General features: G+C 40.0%; 2 protein-coding genes across 2 annotated transcripts; both read left to right on the top strand.

The window, feature by feature from the left end:
• Positions 1 to 1,892: 1,892 nt before the first annotated feature.
• On the top strand, positions 1,893 to 11,245 carry LOC122641083. The gene is made up of 3 exons (XM_043834401.1): positions 1,893 to 3,239; positions 3,315 to 3,322; positions 11,236 to 11,245. The coding sequence occupies exon 1, from the start codon at positions 1,986 to 1,988 to the stop codon at positions 3,180 to 3,182; it is 1,197 nt and encodes a 398-aa protein (XP_043690336.1). The 5' UTR covers positions 1,893 to 1,985; the 3' UTR covers positions 3,183 to 3,239; positions 3,315 to 3,322; positions 11,236 to 11,245.
• Positions 11,246 to 20,794: 9,549 nt separating this feature from the next.
• Positions 20,795 to 22,087, top strand: LOC122641097 (probable F-box protein At4g22030). Its single transcript, XM_043834414.1, has one exon. It carries the CDS (start codon positions 20,795 to 20,797, stop codon positions 22,085 to 22,087), a length of 1,293 nt encoding a protein of 430 aa, XP_043690349.1.
• The last annotated feature ends 2,849 nt before the right edge of the window (positions 22,088 to 24,936 follow it).

Here is a 24,936-nt window from a genome sequence, read left to right as displayed (position 1 = left end):
TCAGTTCTTTTTCCCGTTTTGAAATAAACCATCCCCCAATGGTTCAAGTGTTCAACCATCGACCAAAGGCACCAAACACAAAAACCCTCCAAAAAAACCCTAACCCATCGTAGTCTTCTTCCGTTGGCTTCCTCATTTCTTCGTTTTCGCACAGCGACACAGCCCTGAAACCCATCGTTTTCCCTCCTCGCACAGCCCCTCTCCCAGCAGTGCCTGGCGCTGGTATCCAGAGAAAGGCAGGCAGGCAGAGCAGCACATAAACTAGCTCTGTGTGTGTCCGGAGAATCAGCAACCTGTTGCAGCACCGGCGCCTGAGGAGGTACCCTCTCTCTCTTTCTCTCTCTCCTTCTCTCCCTTCGCCCCCAACATTTGAAGTTGAACATTCTTCTGCCAGGGAAACAATAAATACTCCCATAACTAATTGGGTGTTTGGTTTTCTTTTGGTTCTGAAGTTCTTCTCGCTCTCTGATTTTTACCCACACCTTTTTTCCCTTCTTTAGCCTTAAAATCTCTTGTTCCTTTTAAGGTTTTAATTGTTTAATTAACTGGTCAATTAATTCCTTGTTTTGTTTTTGTATCTTGTATTTTGGTATCTGTCATTGATTTTTGTTTCACTTTATTTGGTGGTTTTGATATGGTTATGTCAATTTTTCTAGCATAGATTTTGGACCGTTTACTAATTGGGGATTTTCGGGTTTCTTTATATGATCAAAATAGAGGGTTAGGTCATCTAAGTAGTTTCTAATTTCAAAATTTAGAAAGTTATTAATTATATCAGGTTAAGGCTGAAACTGTAGTCTACAACTCTACATTCATGGGTGGATGTAAGCTGCAGAGACAAATAAATCAATCAATAGAGAAATTCTGTTACTTGCAATTTCCATGTGGATTCATGGTTTGGTATTGAGGTAGATTCTCAACGATTGGGTGGGTTCCAAACCAAAATCGTGGGCGAATTCTCAGCTTTCTGATTCTGTTAGAAGTAGTTTACGGTTCTAATTACTGGTGAGTAATTTCAGAGAACTCCTCCATAGTCTGCTATTGGTGTCTATTACCCGCTGGCAGTACTCATTCAAGATCATGGTTATTATGCTGACAATAGTTAGTTCAGTAGCTTACCGATGTTTTTGTCATCTAAGACAGTCAGTCGGTCCTCTCTTATTGCTTTATACATTGGGGGTTTTTTTTTTTTTTGGATCAAAGAATTTCAACTGAGGCCTTTGGAGGCTCCAGTACGAAGGGATAATTTGATTCAGATTGAAGGAGCTAAAAGAGCTAGGGGCAGACCTAAAATGACTAGGAGAAGTGGTGAGGAACGACATGCATAGATTAGGCCTTTTATCAAGTATGACCTAAAACCGAGCTGATTGGAGGTTAAGGATCCATGTAGCCAACACCATTTATTTGGGATAAGGCTGAGTTGTTTGTTCAATGAATTTGGGACTATTTGTCCCCTTCCCTTTTTTTTTTTATGTTCAAAGAATTTGTTAGCCCTTGACAGTGTGTAAATTTTTATCTTGTATAAACTATACTATGTCTTACTTTCCACCAATGTGACAATGTGAATGTTTATCATTTTGGTAGTTGAGGCCTAGAGACCTAGACAGAATGGTGAGGAAAAAGGATAAGTTTTGTGGAATTTGGAATCAAATGTCGATATTAATATATATTTTTCTTAGATGTTATAGTTGCTTTGAACTTTAGATGCAGGCATTTAGTTAATAATTGCTCAATTTTGTTGTGTATATTGCTGTTATTTAGTCCTGTATTTGCAAATTCTAAACGTTTAAAACCCATACCATCTATTTCTTTTTTTTTTTTTGTTGCCATTATTGAAATGTTTGACGGCATTTTTTACTATACCGTTTAATTTCTATGCTGTCCCTAACAAAAAAAATTGTTGTTTCCGTTTTAACTAACTATGGTCTCGACGCATTTGCTCTGTAATTTTGGTTCCAGTTTCTCAGTTTCTACCTTGGGTGCTCATGACGTTACTCGAACTAGTCACGAAGGCTGCGGCTGATCCCTTAGGCCGCATCGTTCAATCGCAATATCCCATTATATTGAATGTGGATGATATATTATGCAATTTGAAACCCGAAAATGAAGATTCCAATGATTTTTCTTTGTTCAAACGCGTTGGCGGATGGCAGATTTCAGCAACTGATTCAGAAATCATTGCATTAGGGAGCCGGTTTTGCAAAAAATTGAAAAAGAATCTCAGTAAACGTAAATCTTTTGATAAGGAAGAGTATCTAGGGCTTCTGAATTCATTTCTGGAGAAAATGAGGAAGAAGGTTGGTATCTCTTGTGGTGTTGATCCTTCTGATTCGAATTACACCAGTGTAATGATTGAAAAGCTGGGATTTTTCATTTCTCGAGATGTTGCACGTTCGGTTTTAGAGGCTTGTTTACTGCTGGAACTCTGGGAGTTGCTGGAAACTTTAATTAGTCAAGGGCTTGTTGGTCATTCATCATCTACATATGTGCTTGAGTCTCTCATTGATGCGAAGAGATCAGATTTGATTTGTCTCTGTATCAAGCACTTTTCTGACTTTCAGTCATCAGATCTTCTTTCTGTATTGAAATACTTTCTGTCCCCACCAAAAGAAGCATATGGTAGTATGGTCAAGGTTAGGAAAGAATGGGAAAGCCAAGCTCTTTTAGCTATTGAGAAGGTAGCCTCTGAAAACCTCACCGGGAAGAAATCTAATTTAGCCAAGCAAGCTTCAGTCCTGCTGATGATAGCCCACGACGGATTTTCTGCATCGGAACTCTGTCTGCATTACTTGTTTGCATCTTCTAACCTTGATGAACTGACATTGTCTTCTTCTCTCAGTAGATTGGATGGTTCCGAGATGTTAAGTTTGATTCGGTACATGGGGAAGTGGTTGAGGAAGTACCAGAGGTTTCCCCAGGCAGGCCTCTGTCCATCAGCAGCATTGGTTTTGGGTTTGAAAGCCTGTGACTGGGTGCCATCCCTTGAGTCCATTGTGAAGTATCTTGGATTGGTACTGGATGAGCATTTCTCTTCCTTGGTATTGTACTCAGAATTTCATGAAGAGCTGAGATCGATGGAGGTGATCGTGAAGTCTTTAGCTTTGGAAGCTAGTTTATGTTGTTCGGTAGCCAATGTGATTGAGAATTTGAGAACAGAAGTTGGACAGCATGAAGTTGCATAGGCTAAACCGGTTGGTATTGCATTGATATTTGTATTTTGCGCTTCATGATTCTGTAACATCTGTGACAATACATTTCTAGATGAATGGTTATAAGTTATTTAACTAAAAAAATTTGGACTTCATGTTTTTTCATTATTGATGTGAACTGTGGTAATCCTTCATTGGGTTTTTGAAGGGAATTGATTTCCTCATTGAGCTTAAATTCAGTTAACTGATATGTTTCATTTTCAACTAGTCTTGAAATATAGGAATGTTTGAAGACAAGGATTTGTTCTACACAGCATTCAATTTATTGGCGTGTATACTGCAGTGTGCTTGAATGTGAGTGCAATTTATGTCGCACTTGATTGAGAACTGTTTCATTTATTTGGAGGCGATAGAAGGCAAAGGCCTAAGACTCCTGAATCCTTATTCAGGAAGACATTGGATGAAATTTTGTCTAGGAAGTTTATGTAAAGATATGTGGTAAGCATGACATATGTGGTAAGCATGACAATCCTTAACAAGCAAACCCAATTGATGTTTGATAGCATTCCCCTGAAACTTCTTGTTCATCCAAAATTTTGTTTGAAAATTTCTTGAAGCTTCAGTTGCATATATTACAAGTTCACTGTTCATCTGAAATTGGTATTTATATAATGATTTGTCAATCAGAAAACAAGAAGGTCATATTAAGTCTGTAAAAATTGATGCATTTATTGTTTATTTATATTTCAGTTGTGAACAGGATTAGAAAGAAAAAAACCATATGCACTATATACCTTTCACCATTTCTGTAACACGGCTTGCTCGGAGTTGGGCTGTTCACAAACGAAGCAACCATTCAATTTTAGGTCGATCGCAATTTTGAGAGCTTCTATATCCACGAGGAATCCCTTCAACTACACATTTGAGTCGTAGAATTAGGAGAGTTTTCCTCCACCCATAGGAGTTGGGTTCACTCACCCATCTAGAGTCATTATTATTTTGTCCCTTTTAGCATGAAATCGATAATGTCATCCCATCTATTTCTGATACCCATATCAATCCAAAGGCACAAATCCATGGGTAAGGGAAATCCCCATTCAATTCAATGTGGATGTGGTGAAATGCCTCCTAAAAATTATGACAACGTTTTATGGAAAAACAATGAACATCGCCCCCCCCCCCCCTCCTCCTTCCCCTTTGAAAAAAAAAAGGACCAATTGCCTATGTTGGTTGGATGGAAGAGATGTGTCAATCCTACCTGATGCTGGAGGGATTGAAGTTTCAGTTTAGGGCTTGGCTCGCACGAGTCACTGTTTGTTCACTTTATTAGATCTATTGATTCTACATGAATATGATCATCATCAGGGCTTGATCAAGTCCAACACTGAAGTTAATAAAAAGAGAACAGGAGAATGATCCCACTAAAGTGAATTATTGTTGTCGCAAAGATCTTTTAGTTTACCAAATGTTACAAAGCATCTATTCTACTATGTGGACGAACGCTATGTCCATTCCGATAGTTGGATAGACAGGATATGGTCTAAATTAACCACATATCAAATTTTAGAATCTAATTCAATAAAATACCTCTTTTTGTATTGACACACATCCTGTGTATGTTCATGCATGTATACCAATAATCTAAATATTACTATGCACCTCTCCCAACTTTGAGTAAGAATAGATGGTTTAGATTAAAAAAACATAAAAGTTGATAATTCCGACTTGTATTGTGGTTTTCAAAACCGTCACCTTCCATTTTTACATGGATAACTATCCATGATTCTTGGGAGTGTAGATGATGCTGATATGCCAATAATCATTTGGCTTGGAGCAAGATGAGAAATTATAAATTCAGCAGGCTCTTTGCCAAACAAAGCTGTTTGCATCCCTTAAAAATTTAAAGCATGGCATACATAACGTTCCAAGCATGATTTGAACAAACATTATGTCCCAGAGTGTAGCTCCTATGCTCACACACATGATGACATAAAGTGACTACCTCACCCTTCATGAAATGTAGAAATTCCACCCCTATTGATGCTTTCTCACACAGCTCCCATGACCCTACACTGGAGTTGGGGCCACACTCCCGGATAGAAAATTCTTCCTAAACAAAATGGGGTTTTCAAAAGGAAGAAGAATGCCGACTTAGTAGCCCCTAGGGAGGCAATGAAGGGACACAAAGGGGAATCAATCATGGGGGATTTTTATTTGTAAGGGGGGTAGAGCAGTCATTATAGGGGGATTGTGTCTGCGCACAGGGGTCATGCGACCAGGCAGAGTTCTTTTTCCCGTTTTGAAACTAAATCATCCCACAATGGTTCAAGTGTTCAACCATCGACAAAAGTCCCCAAATAGAAAAACCCTCCAAAAACCCCTAACCCATCGTAGTCCTCTTTCATCGGCTTCCTTATTTCTTCGTTTGCGCACAGTGGCACAACCCTAAAACACATCCTTTTCCCTCCTTGCTCAGCTCCTCTCTCCCAGCGGTGTTTGGCGCTGGTATCCAGAGAAACGGAAGGCAGGCAGCGCAACACAGAAACTAGACGTGTGCGTGTCTGGAGAAGCAACAACCTGTTGTAGCACCGGTGCCAGAGGAGGTACTCTCTCTCTCGGGAGTAACTAAAGAAGGGAAAAAAAAAGTTGTGGGCAATAATCAGAAAGCGAGAAGAACTTAGGAACCAAAAGAAAACCAAACACCCAATTAGTTATAGGAGTAACCATTGTTTCCCTGGCAGGAGAATGTTCAACTTCAAATGTTGAGGGCGAAGGGGGGAGGGAGAGAGAGAGAGTACCTCCTTTGGCGCCGGTGTTACAACAGGTTGCTGCTTCTTTGGACACGCACACGTCTAGTTTCTGTGCTGCGTTGCTTATCTTCCGTTTCTCTGGATACCAGCGCCAGGCACCACTGGGAGAGAGAAGCTGCACGAGGAGGGAAAAGGATGTGTTTCAGGGCTGTGCCGCTGTGCACAAATGAAGAAATAAGGAAGCCGACGGAAGAGGACTACGATGGGTTAGGGTTTTTTGGAGGGTTTTCCTGTTTGGGGACTTTTGTCGATGGTCCACACTCCCGGACAAAAAATTCTTCCTAAACAAAATGGGGTTTTCAAAAGGAAGAAGAATGCCGACTTAGTAGCCCCTAGGGAGGCAGTGAAGGGACACAAAGGGGAATCAATCATGGGGGATTTTATTTGTAAGGGGGGGTAGAGAAGTCATTACAGGGGGATTGCGTCTGCATACAGGGGTCATGTGACCAGGCTGAGTTCTTTTTCTCGTTTTGAAACTAAACCATCCCCCAATGGTTCAAGTGTTCAACCATCGACAAAAGTCCCCAAACAGGAAAATCGTCCAAAAAATCCTAACCCATTGTAGTCCTCTTCCGTCGGCTTCCTTATTTCTTCGTTTGCGCACAACGGCACAGCCCTGAAACACATCCTTTTCCCTCCTCACACAGCTCCTCTCTCCCAGCGGTGCCTGGCGCTAGTATCCAGAGAAACGGAAGGCAGGTAGCGCAGCACAGAAACTAGACATGTGCGTGTTTGGAGAAGCAGCAACCTGTTGTAGCACCGGCACCAGAGGAGGTACTCTCTCTCTCGGGAGTAACTAAAGAAGGAAAAAAAAAGTTGTGGGTAGTAATCAGAGAGCGAGAAAAACTTAGGAACCAAAAGAAAACCAAACACCCAATTAGTTATGGGAGTAACCATTGTTTCCCTGGCAGGAGAATGTTCAACTTCAAATGTTGAGGGTGAAGGGGGGAGGGAGAGAAACAGAGTACCTCCTCTAGCGCTGGTGCTACAACAGGTTGCTGTTTCTCTGGACACGCACACGTCTAGTTTCTGTGCTACGCTGCCTACCTTCCGTTTCTCTAGATACCAGCGCCAGGCACCGCTGGGAGAGAGGAGTTGCGCGAAGAGGGAAAAGGATGTGTTTCAGGGCTGTGCCGCTGTGCGCAAACGAAGAAATAAGGAAGCCGACGGAAGAGGACTACGATGGGTTAGGGTTTTTTGGAGGGTTTTCCTGTTTGGGGACTTTTGTCGATGGTCCACACTCCTGGACAGAAAATTCTTCCTAAACAAAATGGGGTTTTCAAAAGGAAGAAGAATGCCGACTTAGTAGCCCCTAGGGAGGCAATGAAGGGACACAAAGGGGAATCAATCATAGGGGATTTTTATTTGTAAGGGGGGCAGAGCAGTCATTACAGGGGGATTGCGTCTGCGCACAGTGGTCATGCAACCAGGCAGAGTTCTTTTTCCCGTTTTGAAACTAAACCATCCCCCAATGGTTCAAGTGTTCAACCATCGACAAAAGTCCCCAAACAGGAAAACCCTCCAAAAAACCCTAACCCATCGTAGTCCTCTTCCGTCGGCGTCCTTATTTCTTCGTTTGCGCACAGCGGCACAGCCCTGAAACACATCCTTTTCCTTCCTCGCGCAGCTCCTCTCTCCCAGCGGTGCCTGGCGCTGGTATCCAGAGAAACGAAAGGCAGGCAGCGCAACACAGAAACTAGACGTGTGCGTGTCCGGAGAAGCAGCAACCTGTTGTAGCATCGGCGCCAGAGGAGGTACTCTCTCTCTCTCCCTCCCCCCTTCGCCCTCAACATTTGAAGTTGAACATTCTCCTGCCAGGGAAACAATGGTTACTCCCATAACTAATTGGGTGTTTGGTTTTCTTTTGGTTCCTAAGTTCTTCTCACTCTCTGATTATTGCCCACAAATTTTTTTTTCCCTTCTTTAGTTACTCCCATAACTAACTACGGTCTCGACGCATTTGCTTTGTAATTTTGGTTCCAGTTGCTCATTTTTTACCTCCGGTGCTCGTGACGTTACTCGAACTAGTCACGAAGGTTGCGGCTGATCCCTCAGGCCACATCGTTCAATCGCAATATCCCATTATATTAAATGCGTATGATATATTATGCAATTTGAAACCCGAAAATGAAGATTCCAATGATTTTTATTTGTTCAAATGCGTTGGTGGATGGCAGATTTCAGCAACTGATTCATAAATCATTGCATTAGGGAGTCGGTTTTGTAAAAAATTGAAAAAGAATCTCAGTAAACGTAAATCTTTTGATCAAGAAGAGTATCTAGGGCTTCTGAATTCATTTCCGGAGAAAATGTGGAAGAAGGTTGGTATCTCTTGTGCTGTAGATCCTTCTGATTCGAATTACACCCGTGTAATGATTGAAAAGTTGGGAATTTTCATTTCTCGAGATGTTGCACATTCAATTCAATGTGGATGTGGTGAAACGCCTCCTAAAAATTATGACGACGTTTTATGGAAAAACAATGAACATCCTCCTCCCCCCCTCTTTAAAAAAAAAAAGTGGACCAATTGCCTGTGTTGGTTGGTTGGAAAAGATCTGTCAATCCTGCCTGATGTTGGAGGGATTGAAGTTTTAGTTTAGAGCTTGGCTCGTGCGAGTCACTGTTTGTTCACTTTATTAGATCTATTGATTCTACATGAATATGATCATCGTCAGGGCTTGATCAAGTCCAACATTGGAGTTAATAAAAAGAGAAAAGGAGAATGATCCCACTAAATTGATTTATTGTTGTCGCAAAGATCTGTTAGTTTACCAAATGTTACAGAGCATCTATTCTACTATGTGGACGAACGTTATGTCCATTCTGATAGTTGGATAGAGAGGATATGGTCTAGATTAACCACATATCAAATTATAGAATCTAATTCAATCACATACCTCTTTTTGTATTTTTTTTTTTTTTGTGGGTAAAAACCTCTTTTTGTATTGACACACATCCTGTGTATGTTCACGCATATATACCAATAATCTAAATATTACTATGCACCTCTCCCAACTTTGAGTAGGAATAGACGGTTTAGATTAAAAAAGCATAAAAATTGATAACTCCGACTTGTATTGTGGTTTTCAAAACCGTCACCTTCCCTTTTTACATGGATAACTATCCATGATTCTTGGGAGTGTAGATGATGTTGATATGCCAATAATCATTTGGCTTGAAGCAAGATGAGAAATGATAAATTCAGCAGGCTCTTTGCCAAACAAAGCTGTTTGCATCCCTTAAAAATTTAAAGCATGGCATATATAACGTTCCAAGCATGATTTGAACAAACATTATGTAACATGACCAATCATCACTTCACTCGATCGATCAGCCAAAACACAAATTCCTCAGTGAGAGCTGAACTCTGTATCAGACAAAATCTGAGACAATCTCTCCACAACAGGTACAATTTTTGATGAAGTCAGTAAATCAAATAATTTGCTGTCATGTGAAGTGAAAATTCATTAAGCCTTTACTCTACCTTCTCTCATCCAAACAGAAACTTGGACCTATCTGCTCCACTCAAAATCAGCCCCATAACAGGGATTGGTGTTGTTGATACGGCGAGGGTCATCTGGTTTCATGGAATACACAAAAGCATGCCAACCAAGAAGGAATAGTGTTGGAATTTTTCAAAATATTGATGTGGACTTTTAGTCCCACATCGGCTATGAAAGGAAAGCTCATTGGATTTATATGTGTTAGTAGTAAGTAGTTATTATTATCACATGTAATGTTAGAAGCGATTGTACGGTGCACTTATGGCGAGGACGGCACCGTCCGGCGCGACAGACACGCTGGCGCGTGAGTGTGCGTGAGGCGCAATGTGGCGCTTTGATGGCGCACTTTGTACTTCTGCATATGTCGCCTTAATCTTTTTGGGATCGACGTGTCTGATCAAAGGGTGCTTAGGATCGATCCGACCGTTGGATCGGTGGCTGATCAAAGAGGAGTGCAACCCTTGGTTTAACATTGACCCCAAGAGTTGCAGCCCACACGAATACCAAGGGAGCCACCTAATAGTCATGACCGTCAGTCAAGCCATATGAGCCAATGGGTGTGACCCATCCGAACAGGCCTTGTGGGCCTATAAATGGGCCACGAATTCTCTCGATCCGGTATTAAAAAAAGATTCTCTCGATAGTTTCACAAGTTATTGTCTATGTAACTCAGAATCAATCACCTGATCGATTTATCTTGGGAGGCGGGTTTGCGCAACCCTTTGCAGGATTAGGAGGGTGCAAATACCGCCTTAAGGATGTAACGATTTCGTTCGACTCAGCCTTCTTCTGTCCTCTCCTTTTTTGTTCAGATTTTTAACAATCTTAAGACAGATTTACTCAATGGAGGAGACCGCAATCATGAAGATACACGGGAACGAGATAAGCAAACTTGAGAAGTTTGATGGGTCATTTTTCAAACGTTGGAAAGGGAAGATGTATTTCTTCCTCACCGCTTTGAAACTTGCTCATGTCCTAAACGAAGAGAAGCCGTGAGCACCGACACCGGTACACCACCGCGTAAGCTTCAAATGGAGAGACACCGATGCGAAACAGCAGCCGCTGTAGTGGGAGCAAGACGACTTCATGTGCAAGGGCTACATCCTCAATGGGTTATCAAACACACTTTATGATGTGTATGAGCCCAAATTTACAGAGCATGACACGTCGAGAGAACTATGGGAGGATCTCGACAAAAAGTACAAAATTGAGGATGTCGGCAACAAGAAGTTTCTTATAAGTAAGTTGTTTGATTACAGGATGGTAGGAGATAAATCTATTATTTCACAAACCTATGAGTTGCAAGGTCTCATGAATCAAATCATCTCGAGGGCCATTCTCTTGACGAATCTTTCCAAGTGTCATCTATTATTTCAAAGTTACCTTTTGCTTGGAAAGATTGTCGAAAAGAGTTGAAATGGAAGAAGGATGCAATGACTATGCAAGAGTTGATTAAGTATATCCAAGTTGAAGAGAATTCTCGCAAATGGATAAACTTGAATTGGAGGAAAAATCTCCAAAGGCTCATGTCATAGAAAATGCATCTTCTAAGGGCAAGAAGAGAAAGTATGATGGGAAAGGCACTCGCTTTCGAGAAGAAAAAGGGTACATTTATTAACCCCAAAGCGGCTTTGGAAATGCGGAAAAGTCGGCCATTTCAAGAAATAGTGCGAGTTTATATCAAGGAGAAGCAACAAAAGGACCAAGCCAACATGATTGACAATGATGATGGCTGCTATGATATCCGAGGTATATGCAAGGGGTTATGATGAGGAATGGTGGATCGATTCCTGGTCAACCAAACATGTTGCCAAGAACAAAAATTTGTTCAAAGTTTATGAACCTATAGCGATGGACAAGATCTCTTTATGGGAAATTCTTCAACCGCTAAGGTCATAGGTAAAGGCACAGTGGTTCTCGAATCTCACATCCGGGAAAAAGCTTACTTTGAATGATGTACTTCATGTTCCCGATATTAGGAAGAACTTAATGTCTCGTAAGCTTGCTTGACAAACATGGATTTAAAATCTGTTTGAGTCAGGGAACATCATAGTGTCCAAAGGGGGAGTTTATGTTGGGAAAGGATATGCATCGAACGGGATGTATAAATTTAATATGATTAATGAAAACTCATCTTCTGCTTACATTGTTTCTACTTTTGATACATGACATTCTAGACTTGGGCATGTTAATTATAAGTGCATGAGAAATATGGTTAAATTAGGTTTATTACCAGAATGCACATCTTCTAGTCATGACAAATGTTCTGTATGCATCAAGTCTAAAATTGCTAGAAAATCTTTTAAGAAAGTAGAAAGGAATACACAACTCTTAGAATTAGTACATTCGATTTGTGTGAATTAGAAGGTATTCTAACTAGAGGTGGTAAAAGATATTTCATCACATTTATAGATGATTGTTCAAAATACACATATGTATATCTGTTAAGGACTAAAGATGAGGCTTTGGAGAAATTCAAAATCTACAAAGCCGAAGTGGAAAACCAATTGGATCGTAAGATTAAAATCTTACTGAATCGATAGGGAAGAGAATACTTCTCCACGATGATTTTTGTGAAGTTTATGGAATTATCCATCAAACAACGGCACCTTATAGTCCTCAAATGAATGGAGTAGCAGAAAGAAAAATAGGACTCTAATGAAATGGTGAATACACTTTTACTTACTTCGACTTACCAAAGAATTTATGGGGGAAGCATTAATGACCGCTTGTCATATACTTAACCGTATACCCCATAAAAAGACTAATATCACTCCCTATGAATATTGGATGAAGAGAAAACCTTCTCTTGGATATTTCAAAATATGGGGATGTAGAGCATTGGTAAGATTAATGTATCCTAAAAGACCTAAATTAGGTGAAAAGGCAATTGAATGTATTTTCATTGGCTATGCCCAACATAGCAAGGCCTATAGATTTCTAACGATGGAATCTACAGAGACCGTTAGCCAAAATACAATTTTGGAATCTAGAGATGCTTGAGTTCTTTGAGGATTCATTCTCTAGGAAACGGAAGAATGAAAATACAAACAAGGAGGATCAAGGTATTGTTCAATCAAATTCGAGAATAATGAGAGTGTTGAACTTAGAAGAAGTAAAAGAATTAGAGTGGAAAAATCCTTTGGTCCGATTTCTATCAATTCTTGGTAGAAGGAAACAGAAATGAAGTTACATATTCTTGTGTGTATAATGTTGAACATGATCCATTGACTTTTCGAGAAGCCATGAATTCTCAAGATTCTATTTTTGGCAAGAAGCTATAAATGATGAAATGGATTCTCTCATGGGTAATAAAACATGGGTTTTAAAGTTTACCTCCCTGGTTTTAAATCTATTGGTTGTAAGTGGATTTTTAAGCGAAAGCTTAAAGTGATGGAACTATTGATAAGTTCAAAGCTAGGCTTGTAGCAAAGGGCTTTAAGCAAAAAGAAGGCATTGATTATTTCGATACATATGCTCTGTTGCTAGAATTAGTACAATTAGATTGTTAATTGCTTTAGCATCGATTAATAAACTTGTTATACACCAAATGGATGTTAAAACGCTTTTTAAATGGAGATTTAGAAGAAAAAGTTTACATGGAACAACTCAAGGGTTTGTTTTGAAAGGCCAGGAAAGTAAGGTTTGTAAACTAGTCAAATCTTTGTATGGTCTAAAACAAGCTCCTAAGCAATGGCATGATAAATTTAACCAAAAGGTTGTAGCAAATGGATTTAGAATAAATGAATCGATAAATGTGTTTATTCTAAATTCAAGAATGGACATGGTGTTATAATATGTTTATTTGTTGATGATATGTTAATCTTTGGTACTAATGCAAGCACTGCTTTTGAGACAAAGGCTTTCCTATCTTCGTGTTTTGATATGAAAGATATGGGTGAAGCAAATATAATTTTGGGAATCAAAATTGTTAAATCCTCCGATTGTATTTCTTTAACACATCTCATTACATAAAGAAAATATTAAAGAAATTCAATCATGAGGATTTGAAACCAGCTGCTACCCCATATGATCATTCTATTAGATTAATTTCTAATGAAGGGAATTGTATATCTCAATTGGAATACGCTAGTATCATTGGCGCTTAATGTATGCCATGCGGCACTCGTCCCGATATAGCTTTTGGCTTGGTGTTTTGAGTAGGTTTACTCATAACCCTGGACAAATTCATTGGAATGCGCTTTCTAGAGTACTTAAGTACTTAAAGGGCACAATGAATTATGCATTAAGTTATAAGGATTTTCTCAGCATTTAGAAGGATATACAGATGCTAATTGGATCACAGGATCCGATGAATCAAAGTCCACAAGTGGTTGGATATTTACCTTGGGTGAGGATCAATTTCTTGGAGATCCAAGAAACAGATCGTAGTTTCACACTCCACTATGGAGTCTGAATTTATCGCTTTAGCAATGGCAAGAAAGGAAGCGAGAATGGCTTAGGGACCTCTTAACAGAGATTCCTCTCGTGGCCTAAGCCAATACCGCTTATATCAATATCTTGTGATAATGAAGCAACATTATCAAGGGCTTATAATAAAGTCTACAATGGAAAGTCAAGGCATATCGATTTAAGACATAGCTATGTAAGAGGACAACTCATCAAAGGAGTTGTGACTATTAGTTATGTAAAGTTAAAGGAAAATTTGGCTGATCCCTTTACAAAAGGCCTGGTAGGGATGTGGTATGGAGGACTTCCAGGGAGATGGGTTTAAAGCTTTTAAATGAGAGGTAACTGCAAGTGGAAACCAACTAGACACTAGACCAACATCTAGTCAACTAGTTCAATGGAAAACACTTGTAGTAATAACCGGTTATGCACTCAACTAGTAGAGATAAGATCTCTTGACATCTCAAGGTAGTGCATGTTTGTATGGAGAAACCGACAGAGGGTGTAGGATCAATCCTTCAATGAGTCTATGCCTTATAGGAAATGCAAGTCATACAATTGCATTTGATTAGATTCACCTATATAAGTGCAGAAGTGGGGCCGTCATGTAGATTCAAAGCTTGTCTCTAAGGCACTTATGAAAACCTAAGATGAAAGCACAAGGCCATAAATGTGCGGGTGTTATTGAAACTATGTTCAAGTAAGTCATATGTCTAGTATATTAGATTTGTCGCTATAAAATTCTAAGTTCAAGGCTACGGCTACTTCGTTTTGACAAGTACTAATGTATTTTGACAACATAAAGGTTCAAGTCGAAAGACACCTTTATGTAAGTATGATTTAGAAGTACGAGAGTTTATTGACTGAGGCTCAGCTTATTTTAAAAAATTGGGGAAATTATTGGAATTTTCAAAATATTGATGTGGACTTTTAGTCCCACATCGGCTATGAAAGGAAAGCTCATTGGATTTATATGTGTTAGTAGTAAGTAGTTATTATTATCACATGTAATGTTAGAAGAGATTGTACGGTGCACTTATGAGCGAGGACGGTACCTCGGCCCAGCGCGACGCGCGTGCGCGTAGCGTGCAGCGTGAGGCGCAATGTGGCGCTTTGATGGCGCACTTTGCACTTCGCGATCGTCCGCAGATGTCGCCTTAATCTTTTCGGATCGACGTGTTCGATCAAAGGGTGCTTAGGATCGATCCGACCGTTGGATCGGTGGTCGATCAAAGAGGGAGTGCAACCCTTGGTTTAACATTGACCCCAAGAGTTGCAGCCCACACGAACACCAAGGAGCCCAGCCAATAGTCATGACCTCGTCGTCAAGCCATATGAGCCAATGGGTGTGACCCATCCGAACAGGCCTTGTGGGCCTATAAATGGGCCACGAATTCTCTCTCCAGGTATTAAAAAAGATTCTCGATAGCTTCACAGTGTTATTGTCTCGCAACCGAATATCCGCTGATTTATCTTGGGAGGCGGGTTTGCCGCAACCCTTTGCAGGATTAGGAGGGTGCAAATCGTCTTAAGGACGAACGATTTCGTTCGACTCAGCCTTCTTTTCTGTCCTCTCCTTTTTGTTGATTTTTAACAAATAGAATTATAAACTGCATACATACACCACCAAGACCAAAACCATTTAGTCAAGAAAGGGTAGTTGGATAAAACAAGTTCACTCATAATAGTAAGCAGAGTTTCAATGGCAAATTCCATGTACTGATTACAAGATAAACTTCGAAACTCAGTGAAAAATCATGGGTTCAAGGGAATAATTATCACCTCCAATTCCTCCAGTTCCTCTAATAGGGGGGAGTGGACCCCACTTTAGGCAATGTTTTCGGGTAGGGTGGTCATTTCCACCCCCATGTGAGGAATTGGAGGAATTGGAGGGGATAACGATTCGTGTTCAAGAGCATTTTGAAGCGAGAAAAAATAGAGAAGAATCGAATTTCAGAATGCATTCTAGACTCAGAATCTACTCCAAGAATGCATACTAATGCCAAAGAAAACCCATTAAACCAAAAACCCAACATATATGTAAACCAGCCGAAGGTTAATTTCAAATAAAATAAGCCCGCTTCTGTATTTTATCATCATAAACATAACAATCCAGATCTTCAACAATGCGTTGCCCACAGCGGCTTTAACGTACCAGACACTGAGGCACACGCATTGACCGCCTTACCCCCTGCTCAAGACGAGCGGCGGTAACGCGATCATTGTGTGCGCCTCAGTTTCACTTTCTAGGCCGCTATGGGCAGCGTGCCGTATAGGATTGCAACATGTAACTAAATCTCATCAACAACCAAAAAATCATAATACAAATAAGAATGGCCAACGAACACTCCGGAGCTCTGAGCTCTACTGTTAGAACTGCCTGACCTTTGTATATAGAATGACCAACGAAAACTCTCGGAGGCAAAGCTGCAACCAGACAAACAGAGTACCTAATAAGATCAACTTAAAACTAGAGAAAGAGAGAAAGGAGAGTGAGAAACTGTCATTTCATCTCCTGTAAACTGCGGAGAGGAATTGTCTGCAGGTCCGTTGGACTTCTTCTGTTGTTGTCCGAAGTAGTCTGGACGGCGGCATTCCTCAGAGAGCTTCTTAAGAGCGACTGCAGAGACGCGAGAGCGGATTGGATTTGGAATAAAGCTGTAGTTTCTGAGGAATGCTTGCGAGTGCAAGAAGATAGGGTTCTGAAGGAAAAAAAACCGGAAGGAGACGAAGACGAAGGTGATGACATGAGAGGTTCATCTTTCGTCTTCTTTTTCTATCTTCTCAGGCACTCCTTCAGAATCGGACTCAGGAGGTCGGTGACTCAGTCAGGTCTGCGGTGGGACCATAAGCAACATTTTCCAAGAGGGAAAATCTTACACGTTTACACTCCAGTGGACCTCACGCCCACTCCCACCTTCAGGTCCTCCACACTCTTACCTCCCGGAATCCCTACCTCCCCTCTGTGCTTTCATTTACTGGCCCTGTCCAATGACTGGAGAGGAGCTTTGATATGCCTGCAGTACGTACTTGCTTTGGATTTCATTCGTTCTGTGGAACTGCTCGATTTCCCGCTTTCATATGTGGATTTTCTTAAAATGTTCTCTCTCACTCCATCGCTTCGGCTTTTGGTTCCTCAGTGGAGACGAAGAAACGGCAACCTATGGATTTTTCTCCGTTCCACTCGGAAGATTGGATTCGTTTCTTGTGTAAATTCTTCTTCCATAAACGATGATTCAGTCTCAGTGCCGAAACAAGCCCAGGCATGTTCTCTTGTTATCTATTGGAATTCCATAATTCTTATACGTTATTCATTGGCTTTACTCGACTAATTCTTCTATTGGTATGTCGTTTGATGCGTGTTCGTGTTGTTTGCGTTTGAATGTGAAGTGTTATCGAGTATATTTATTGTCATTTTCGTGCGTCTTCTTGAATCTGCGAACGAAAAAAAAATAAATCCGAATGACATTTTTTTTTTTCTCTAATTTACATGATTGACAGCTTGATTATGATCCTTCCGAAGAGATTTTTGGACTCGAAGTGGGTCCGCAGCCAAGGTTTCAGTTTTATTCATTTACATGGACAAATTGCGGTGCTTGCCCTTACACATACAGTATTTTTCAGTACTAAAATTAGATAGGATTTATCAATTTATAGTTGTCACTGGGGTGAATTCGCCAATAGATAGACTGCAACATTTCAAATCGGGGCTTGGCAATTGTTGAAAAGCTTCCGGCACTGGCTAATTTGTAACTTATTCACTGCTCTTCTAGGTTCTTATAGTTCGAGCGACAGGTTTTTACATTTTTGAGACATCCGTTTCAACTGCCTTGTATTTAATAATATGAATGATACTGCGATCAACCCTCTTGCAAGCTGTTTTAATTTCTAAGAGGATTCCCAGAGGACATTCAGTTATTAATTCATGTTGAAATGCCAAATGTTGGTATGCCAGAAAAAAGTGCAGCCCCTTGGGTTTTGGCTGGGTGTGTGTGTGTGTGTGTGTGTCTTGTGTGTTTCAGGTTGCTGTTGAAGGGTAAGATCGAGCCAAGTCCTCGAAACGAACATAACCCCTAAGTCTATGTTATCTTTGCATTAGCTGTTGTAAATTTACTTTCAAATCGATCACCTTCTTTCTCTATTTAGGATGGCATATGTATATCTTTAAAAAGTAACTCCATCCAATGTCATTGTTCAGGAATATATGTTGCTGCTGAAGCACACAAGCCAAGGTCCTGGTTTGGTCCCAATGGCCAATATATCAGAGAGTTACCATGCCCAAGTTGTAGGGGCAGGGGCTATACACCATATATGTACAGAATGTGGAATAGAAAGATATCTAGATTAGATTGTTCAGAGTGTAATGGAAAGGTATTTTTGTGCAGGGACTTGCCTAAAACAGCATAAATTTTAGCTTACATTTTGAACTAGGGTACAAGTTAGTGAAGTTATGTTTGACTTGCATATATTTACTTACTTTGCCTCAATGGTAACAGGGAATAATGACTTATCAAAAGTGCTTTGGAGAATGTGTAATATGGGAAGAGTCAATTGACGAGCGAGCAGCCATGGGAGAAAGCTCGCTCTAAGTAAATGTTCAACATGCTTTCTTTTTTCATTTTTTATAGTCTGTTTGCCGAAATGAGGTTTATAAGTTTATTCGTTACTCTTTAACGCCTACTGTATGCATGCTTCCTATTTTTATGTGTTTCATTTTGGTCTCGCATGTACTCTCTCAGTTGGGCTTAAAGAGATAAGAAGAGCAAAGAAAGCAAAAGAAAACTTAGAGAAGTGTAATAGTTTAAAAAAATTGGATATATTCTTTTCTGGTAGTACTTAAAACTTTAGATACATGATTGTGATTCAGGTCAAGCACATAGGCCCTGCTAGCTTGCTCATGGATATTCCCTCACATTTCCCATCAATTTGATGAGATTAAGATGGGAAATCGTCTTGAGTGTTGGTCAAGGGTGTCGCGCGTAGGGAGACATAACTTTAAACATTTTTACCTTATTTCGGTGTAACAATAAGAATATAGAGGTCTATCTTCCAGGTAGGCTTGAGTTGGGGCTTGGAGCCTTACAGGGTATATGGGATTTTGGCACAGAAAACTGGAACCTCTTTGATTATAGCAACAGAGGTCTTTATAAGTGAACTCAGGGTGTGATCTATGGAATTTAGTGGTGTACTCTCTTATTTCTACCTACTATTTCTTCCCATTTTTATCCAAAATTATCTGATAATTGATTCATTTCCTGAGAAGTTTTTTCTGGAAATCTCTGCTCTTCCCAAATTCGAGGTGTTCGGGTGGTTGTTATCTTTGGTGATTTAATTTGACATACACATTACTACAATATATTACTTTTCAAGATTGTGAAATGAGGAGTCCAAATGTGTCTGTCATGTACTTATTAATGTAAACAGAAAGATGAAATTGACATACATCAGTTATTGCATGTAATCTTGAGATTGACAATCCTGAATTTCAAGATCCTATACAGTTTATTACCTTGTGTTGAGTCTCCTTCTTTGTTCTAGCAAAAAAGGTGATGGATCTTCTAAGAGCTAGGATGAAACATTTCCGTTCCAAATCATGGGAGTTTCATGTGGAAGCTGTCGCCACATATATACCATCTGTTGTTGCCCATGTTTATAAATTAAGAAATGGATGTATATATTTACATCGCCAAACATAACTCCATGAAAACACCGATGTATTAACAATCCCATCTTTTTTCCTTATTAGTGATTTACATTGAGATTGACAATCCTGAATTTATTAAAAGTTACTGCTTTGTCACCGTTTTATAGCATATATGGATCCATAATTTGGGAAAATTTACTGGTACTTTGCTTCATCGGTTAAGAGGTCGTTCTTGTGCAGGTTTGGAGTTTAGATATCATTAATTAAATGGATAATTCAAGTTCATGCATCCTTCATAGAATTTCCACGTACACCAGTACTCCCACTCCTTTTTCTTGATTGAATACAGTTTTGATGTCTCAAATCTGTTTACAAAGGTTATTTTGAAGAAAGCATCACAAATCAAATATCGTTTTTAAAGTTCTGGGTTTTACGTAAAGCATATATTCGATCTGCATCTATAATTAACCAAATCCTAAAATTAATTTCCTTTTTACTTGGAATCCTGCTTGCAGAGTCTCAATGCGAAAACAGGATTATTTAGTAAACGCATGAAAATTATCCATCGTAACCCAAAACTTCATGCACAAAGGGTGGCTGCAATCAAGGTATGGAATCTGAAGAATCATTATCTTCACTGGCAATAGGGATGCATATATGAGAATATAACTGTCACTTGGTTTAATGCATTCTGTCAGCTCTAGAGCTTTTGACGTACCGTTCAAGTACCCACCCAAGTGACAGGTTACTCCCATATGTATCCCTATGTATGGCCTTAAAAGATTAACAAATGCCCTAGTCCAAGCTTATACCAATTCTCAATAGTCGTCGACATCCTATTAATGGTTTGAGTTATAACCGTTGAAAGTCAAGATTCGAATGCTAAGTCAAACCATTGAAAGATTCCATATACAATCCTATGATAAGCCCAAGGTAACAAGTAACGACGAATCAAACCATTGAAAGATTCCAAGTTGTCCAAACCCAGAAGGTCTAACCCCTTAATTGCTCAGCACCACTCACTACTCGGTCCACACGTTGATGGTAAAGAGCTTAAACCAGGTCCAAATTCTTAACCAGGTCCAAATTCTATAACCTTTCCAATACTAATCTGATATATCCTTCTATAAATAGAGGTTATCAACTCCAATTCTCTATATTCTCTCAACCTCTCATTCTCCAGTCTTCAAAACCATTCAAACCCAAATCCAAAACTGTAACAACAACAAAAATCAGAGCTTTACGAGTACAATAGGTTTATACGAGAGATTTGTTTAAATGACAACACTTCAGGTAGCTTCAAGTCTCTTATGTTCTTCATCTTCTTCACGATATGGAAGAAGGATTGGAGCTACGCTTCAGGCCCCGAAACTCCGGCCAAGTAGATTCACGCTCACAACAAGGCTCCCGGCAAGAGACTTATTATTGGAGGAATTGAACAAGAGAAGTGGATACACCAACATAACCACAATCCAAACCCAAACAGAAAGTAAACCAAGTGATATAATTGGGGAAGATGGGCTTAAATCCGATTCCAAGGTGGTCGCCGAGCTTTACTCTGTTATGGAAGCGGCGGCGGACAGAGCAGAGATGCATACCAACGTAGGAGAGCAGCGAAACAACTGGAATCACCTCTTCCTCACGTCCATTAATGCTATCACCCTCACCGCCGCAACCATGACGGGCCTTGCAGCTGCGAGTTGTGGAACGGGAGAACCTCTTCTAGCACTCAAGCTCTCGTCCACACTGTTATATACAGCAGCGACAGGGATGTTGGTGGTGATGAACAAAATCCAGCCCTCTCAGTTAGCTGAGGAACAACGAAACGCAGCGAGATTGTTCAAGCAGATCCATAGGGAAATCCAAACAATTCTTGCAATTGGGAATCCCACAGCAAAGGATGTGAAGGATGCCATGGACAAGATCTTAGCCCTCGACAGGGCCTACCCTCTTCCCTTGCTCGGTACAATGCTTGACAAATTCCCAGGGACCGTCGAGCCTGCGACGTGGTGGCCACAACAACGGCGACAGAAAGGAGTCGGTGTGGGAAGCAATGGATGGAATACAAAGCTGGAAGAGGAAATGAAACAAATAGTTGAGGTGCTGAAGAAGAAGGACATGGCAGAGTATGTAAGGTTGAGCAAGTTGGTATTGAAGGTTAACAAGACTTTAGCGATTTCTGGGCCTTTGCTCACAGGGCTTGCGGCGGTGGGGTCTGCTCTTGTGGGATCAGCTTCTCAAAATCAAGGTTCATGGGCAGTGATTTTAGGAGTCACTGCAGGAGCTCTGGCAACCATAGTGAACACAATGGAGCATGGTGGGCAAGTAGGGATGGTGTTTGAGATGTACAGGAGCAGTGCTGGCTTCTTTAAACTCATGGAGGAGACAATTGTGTCTACATTGAAGGAAAGGGAAGTGGAGAAGAGAGAGAATGGAGAATTGTTTGAAATGAAGGTGGCTCTACAACTTGGAAGGAGCTTGTCTGAGCTCAGGAATCTAGCATCTTCTTCTTCTTCTTCTTCCAGAAGATACGAAGAGACCACCGAAGAGTATGCCAGCAAGCTCTTCTGATTTTGTCAATACATAACCAATAACATCAATTTCAACCAATATCTTGTGCAGAGTAATCTTGTACATTTTATGTCAACAACATTGTAAATTACCTCCAGTAGGGAAGGGAAATCCTTTAGAAGAGATGAGAGCTTGATTGTTCAGTTGCAGTGATAATTAGTCCATTCTAATGGAATTTGATGCCATTATCATAGCAATCTGTGTTTGTGTTGATAGAGGATCCATGTTTCTTTCTCCATGTATAGTGGGAGAGAAAGACAATTTTGATTAGTAAGCTGTGCGGGTTCTTTATCATGGGACTGTACATGGAGTTAAATCAGGAAAGGATTAGAACAGATTAACCAAAAATGGAAGTGAATATCAAATTCTCCCAACCTGCCATGATATTAATTATAGCTATTCTGGTACAGTTTAATATTACAAATTCCTTCTTATGAGCTCTGACTTTTCATGCTGCTATCATGGCATCTTAAAGTTTGAATTCTTCTTATAGTGCAGACAGACCATTTTTTGTTTCCTAGCTAATCTATGACATTGAAGTTTCACATGCAAATTGTTAACCGAACTTGGGCCTAGACCCGGTTCGGGTTGGCGCCCACATGGGGCAGCCGCGTGGGAACTGCGACCCGTCTTGGGTTGGAATTTACTCTCTCTCAATATTGCTCTCCAAGTTACTATCGTGTTCTCTATGGGATTTCATTTATTCTCAAGGATTTATGGTGTGGAGTTTTATATGGAGAAACCTTTCAAGTTATCTAGAGATTGTATACGATTGTTCAAGCTCGTAACACGCTAACGGGTGGTGATTTGTTTACATAAATCAAACAGACTTTCAATGTAAGCAGTCCTTTATCAGACCATCAATAAAGAGTTGCATATATAATCTTGTTATGGAAGATTGTTCTTAATCTCTTGAAGCATCGTATAATTCCATGCAAGTAATGTTAGAATTTTACATAGGATCAATACGACGGGTCAAACACAAACAATAAAAATAAATGACTTGATCAAGGAATCATACTCGGATCCATAACGTTTGTCGAATAACTCCTCTAATGCTTTTTTTGCCCCGCTATCAGTCTTGTCTGCTCCCTTCCACCTGTCAGTCTTGTCTGCTCCGTTCTCTGCACAAGTTGTCGATGATCACTATCAATGGGCATAGCTATCCTTACATAGACTGGAGCAGTGACTAACCCTGAAATAGAGTGCAATTAAATCGTTCCATAATAAGGCTCAATTGTAAATAATCTCATTCTACACTTTACACTTTAAGGCGCTTAACTGAAGCCCATTACCCATTAAAGTGACCATCTCCCATATTAGGTTTCATCCAACCACGTCTGCCAATCAACTCCCTTCCTTTAATTCATACCCATAAAATGATTAAATTCTAGCTCATACATGTTGAAAACATTACAAGTAACTGGTACTATCTATCTCAAAATAAAATAAAGAAAGGGGTTCTCTCAACGAGTAGCATAGAGGAGCACACTAGTGAGGTGTGGCAAAATGAAATCGCCCATTGGAGGGCAGCGATGTCATTTCATGTGAGAAGGAGAGAGATAGACACAGAATGCTAGCATCCTAAAATAAAAAACCACTTATTGTTGGAATGGGGAGGGTTTCCTACAAGGGTAGTAAGTATAAGAAAGAATTTGCATACTACACCAATTAGGGGCCGGGTTGAAAAATAGTATCAACCATATGAAGCCCACATGGTAAATATAGGAGAGAATGTAAGTCTGGGCCCCATGGTTTATTCTACAAGAAGGGTGTAAAGGGATCTGTACATAGTTATGGTAGCACTCTTTTTCCCAGGTTAAAAAAATTAGAGAGAAAGAGAGCGTCATCTGGTCACGCTTTAGAACAGGGGCATGCAAAATGACCGCCGCATCCCCTGGAACCCTGGAAATGACCAGGGGTGCGACGATCATTTCCCTAACACAAGGGTGGCATGTCTGGCGCAACCGGGTGTTCTTTCTCCAAAAAATATATTTAATTTAAGAGAGAGAGGATGCTACTGTACCCTCCATGTGTTTGATTCAATGACCTCATTCACATGTAGAGGCCACGCTCCCCCACAGGGAACACTTCTCTGTTAGTTTATTATTGCTTTTCTGCTTAACTGTAAAATTGAGAACTTAATTAAATGGATAGTTGAGATCTTTTAAGGTTTTCTTTCTCTTTGAATAGATAGCGCCAAAACCATTAGAGCAATAAATTTAATGAATTGAATTTGAAGTTTCTCTTTTCTAATACCTTGAAGAATTTTAATCATTTCTAAGCCTTGAAGAGCTTCGCCCCAGAACCTAGAAGAGTTTCTGTGACATCGATCAAGCCTATCTATTTTTTTTATCGTTCATGAAAAAATTTGGATTACGTTTCTAGACTGCATCACATATTTTGTCAGTTTTACGGAGTCAATTCAGTCTAACATAGACACTTCCAAGTATTATTTATACCTAAATAATCAAATCTATTAGAAGAAAGGCCTAGCTTATTTTTTGGATTACATAAAAAGAATCATGTGGAATCAGTCATCTTGGAAGCTAAACCTTGAATAATTATCATCTCCAATTCGCGGGCACCTTTCAATTACTCCAATTCCTCTAATGGGGGGAACGGACCCCACCTTGGGCAGTGTTTTCAGGTAGGGGATAGGATGGTCATTTCTGCCCCCATATGAGGAATTGGAGCAATTGAAAGGGGGCTGCGGATTGGAGGAGATAACGATTCGCCAAACCTTCTATAGTTCTTAGAAGAGTTCAACAATTGGTTCACATTTTTGAACTACATCATATATTTTATTTGTTTTAAGAATCAAATGAGTCTAATATAATAAAATTTTA

Source organism: Telopea speciosissima, chromosome 9 (genome assembly GCF_018873765.1).
Source record: "Telopea speciosissima isolate NSW1024214 ecotype Mountain lineage chromosome 9, Tspe_v1, whole genome shotgun sequence".
Lineage (NCBI taxonomy): Eukaryota > Viridiplantae > Streptophyta > Magnoliopsida > Proteales > Proteaceae > Telopea > Telopea speciosissima.
The sequence above is the reverse complement of the archived record's forward strand: the minus strand, read 5'-3'. Positions and strand labels throughout refer to the sequence as shown.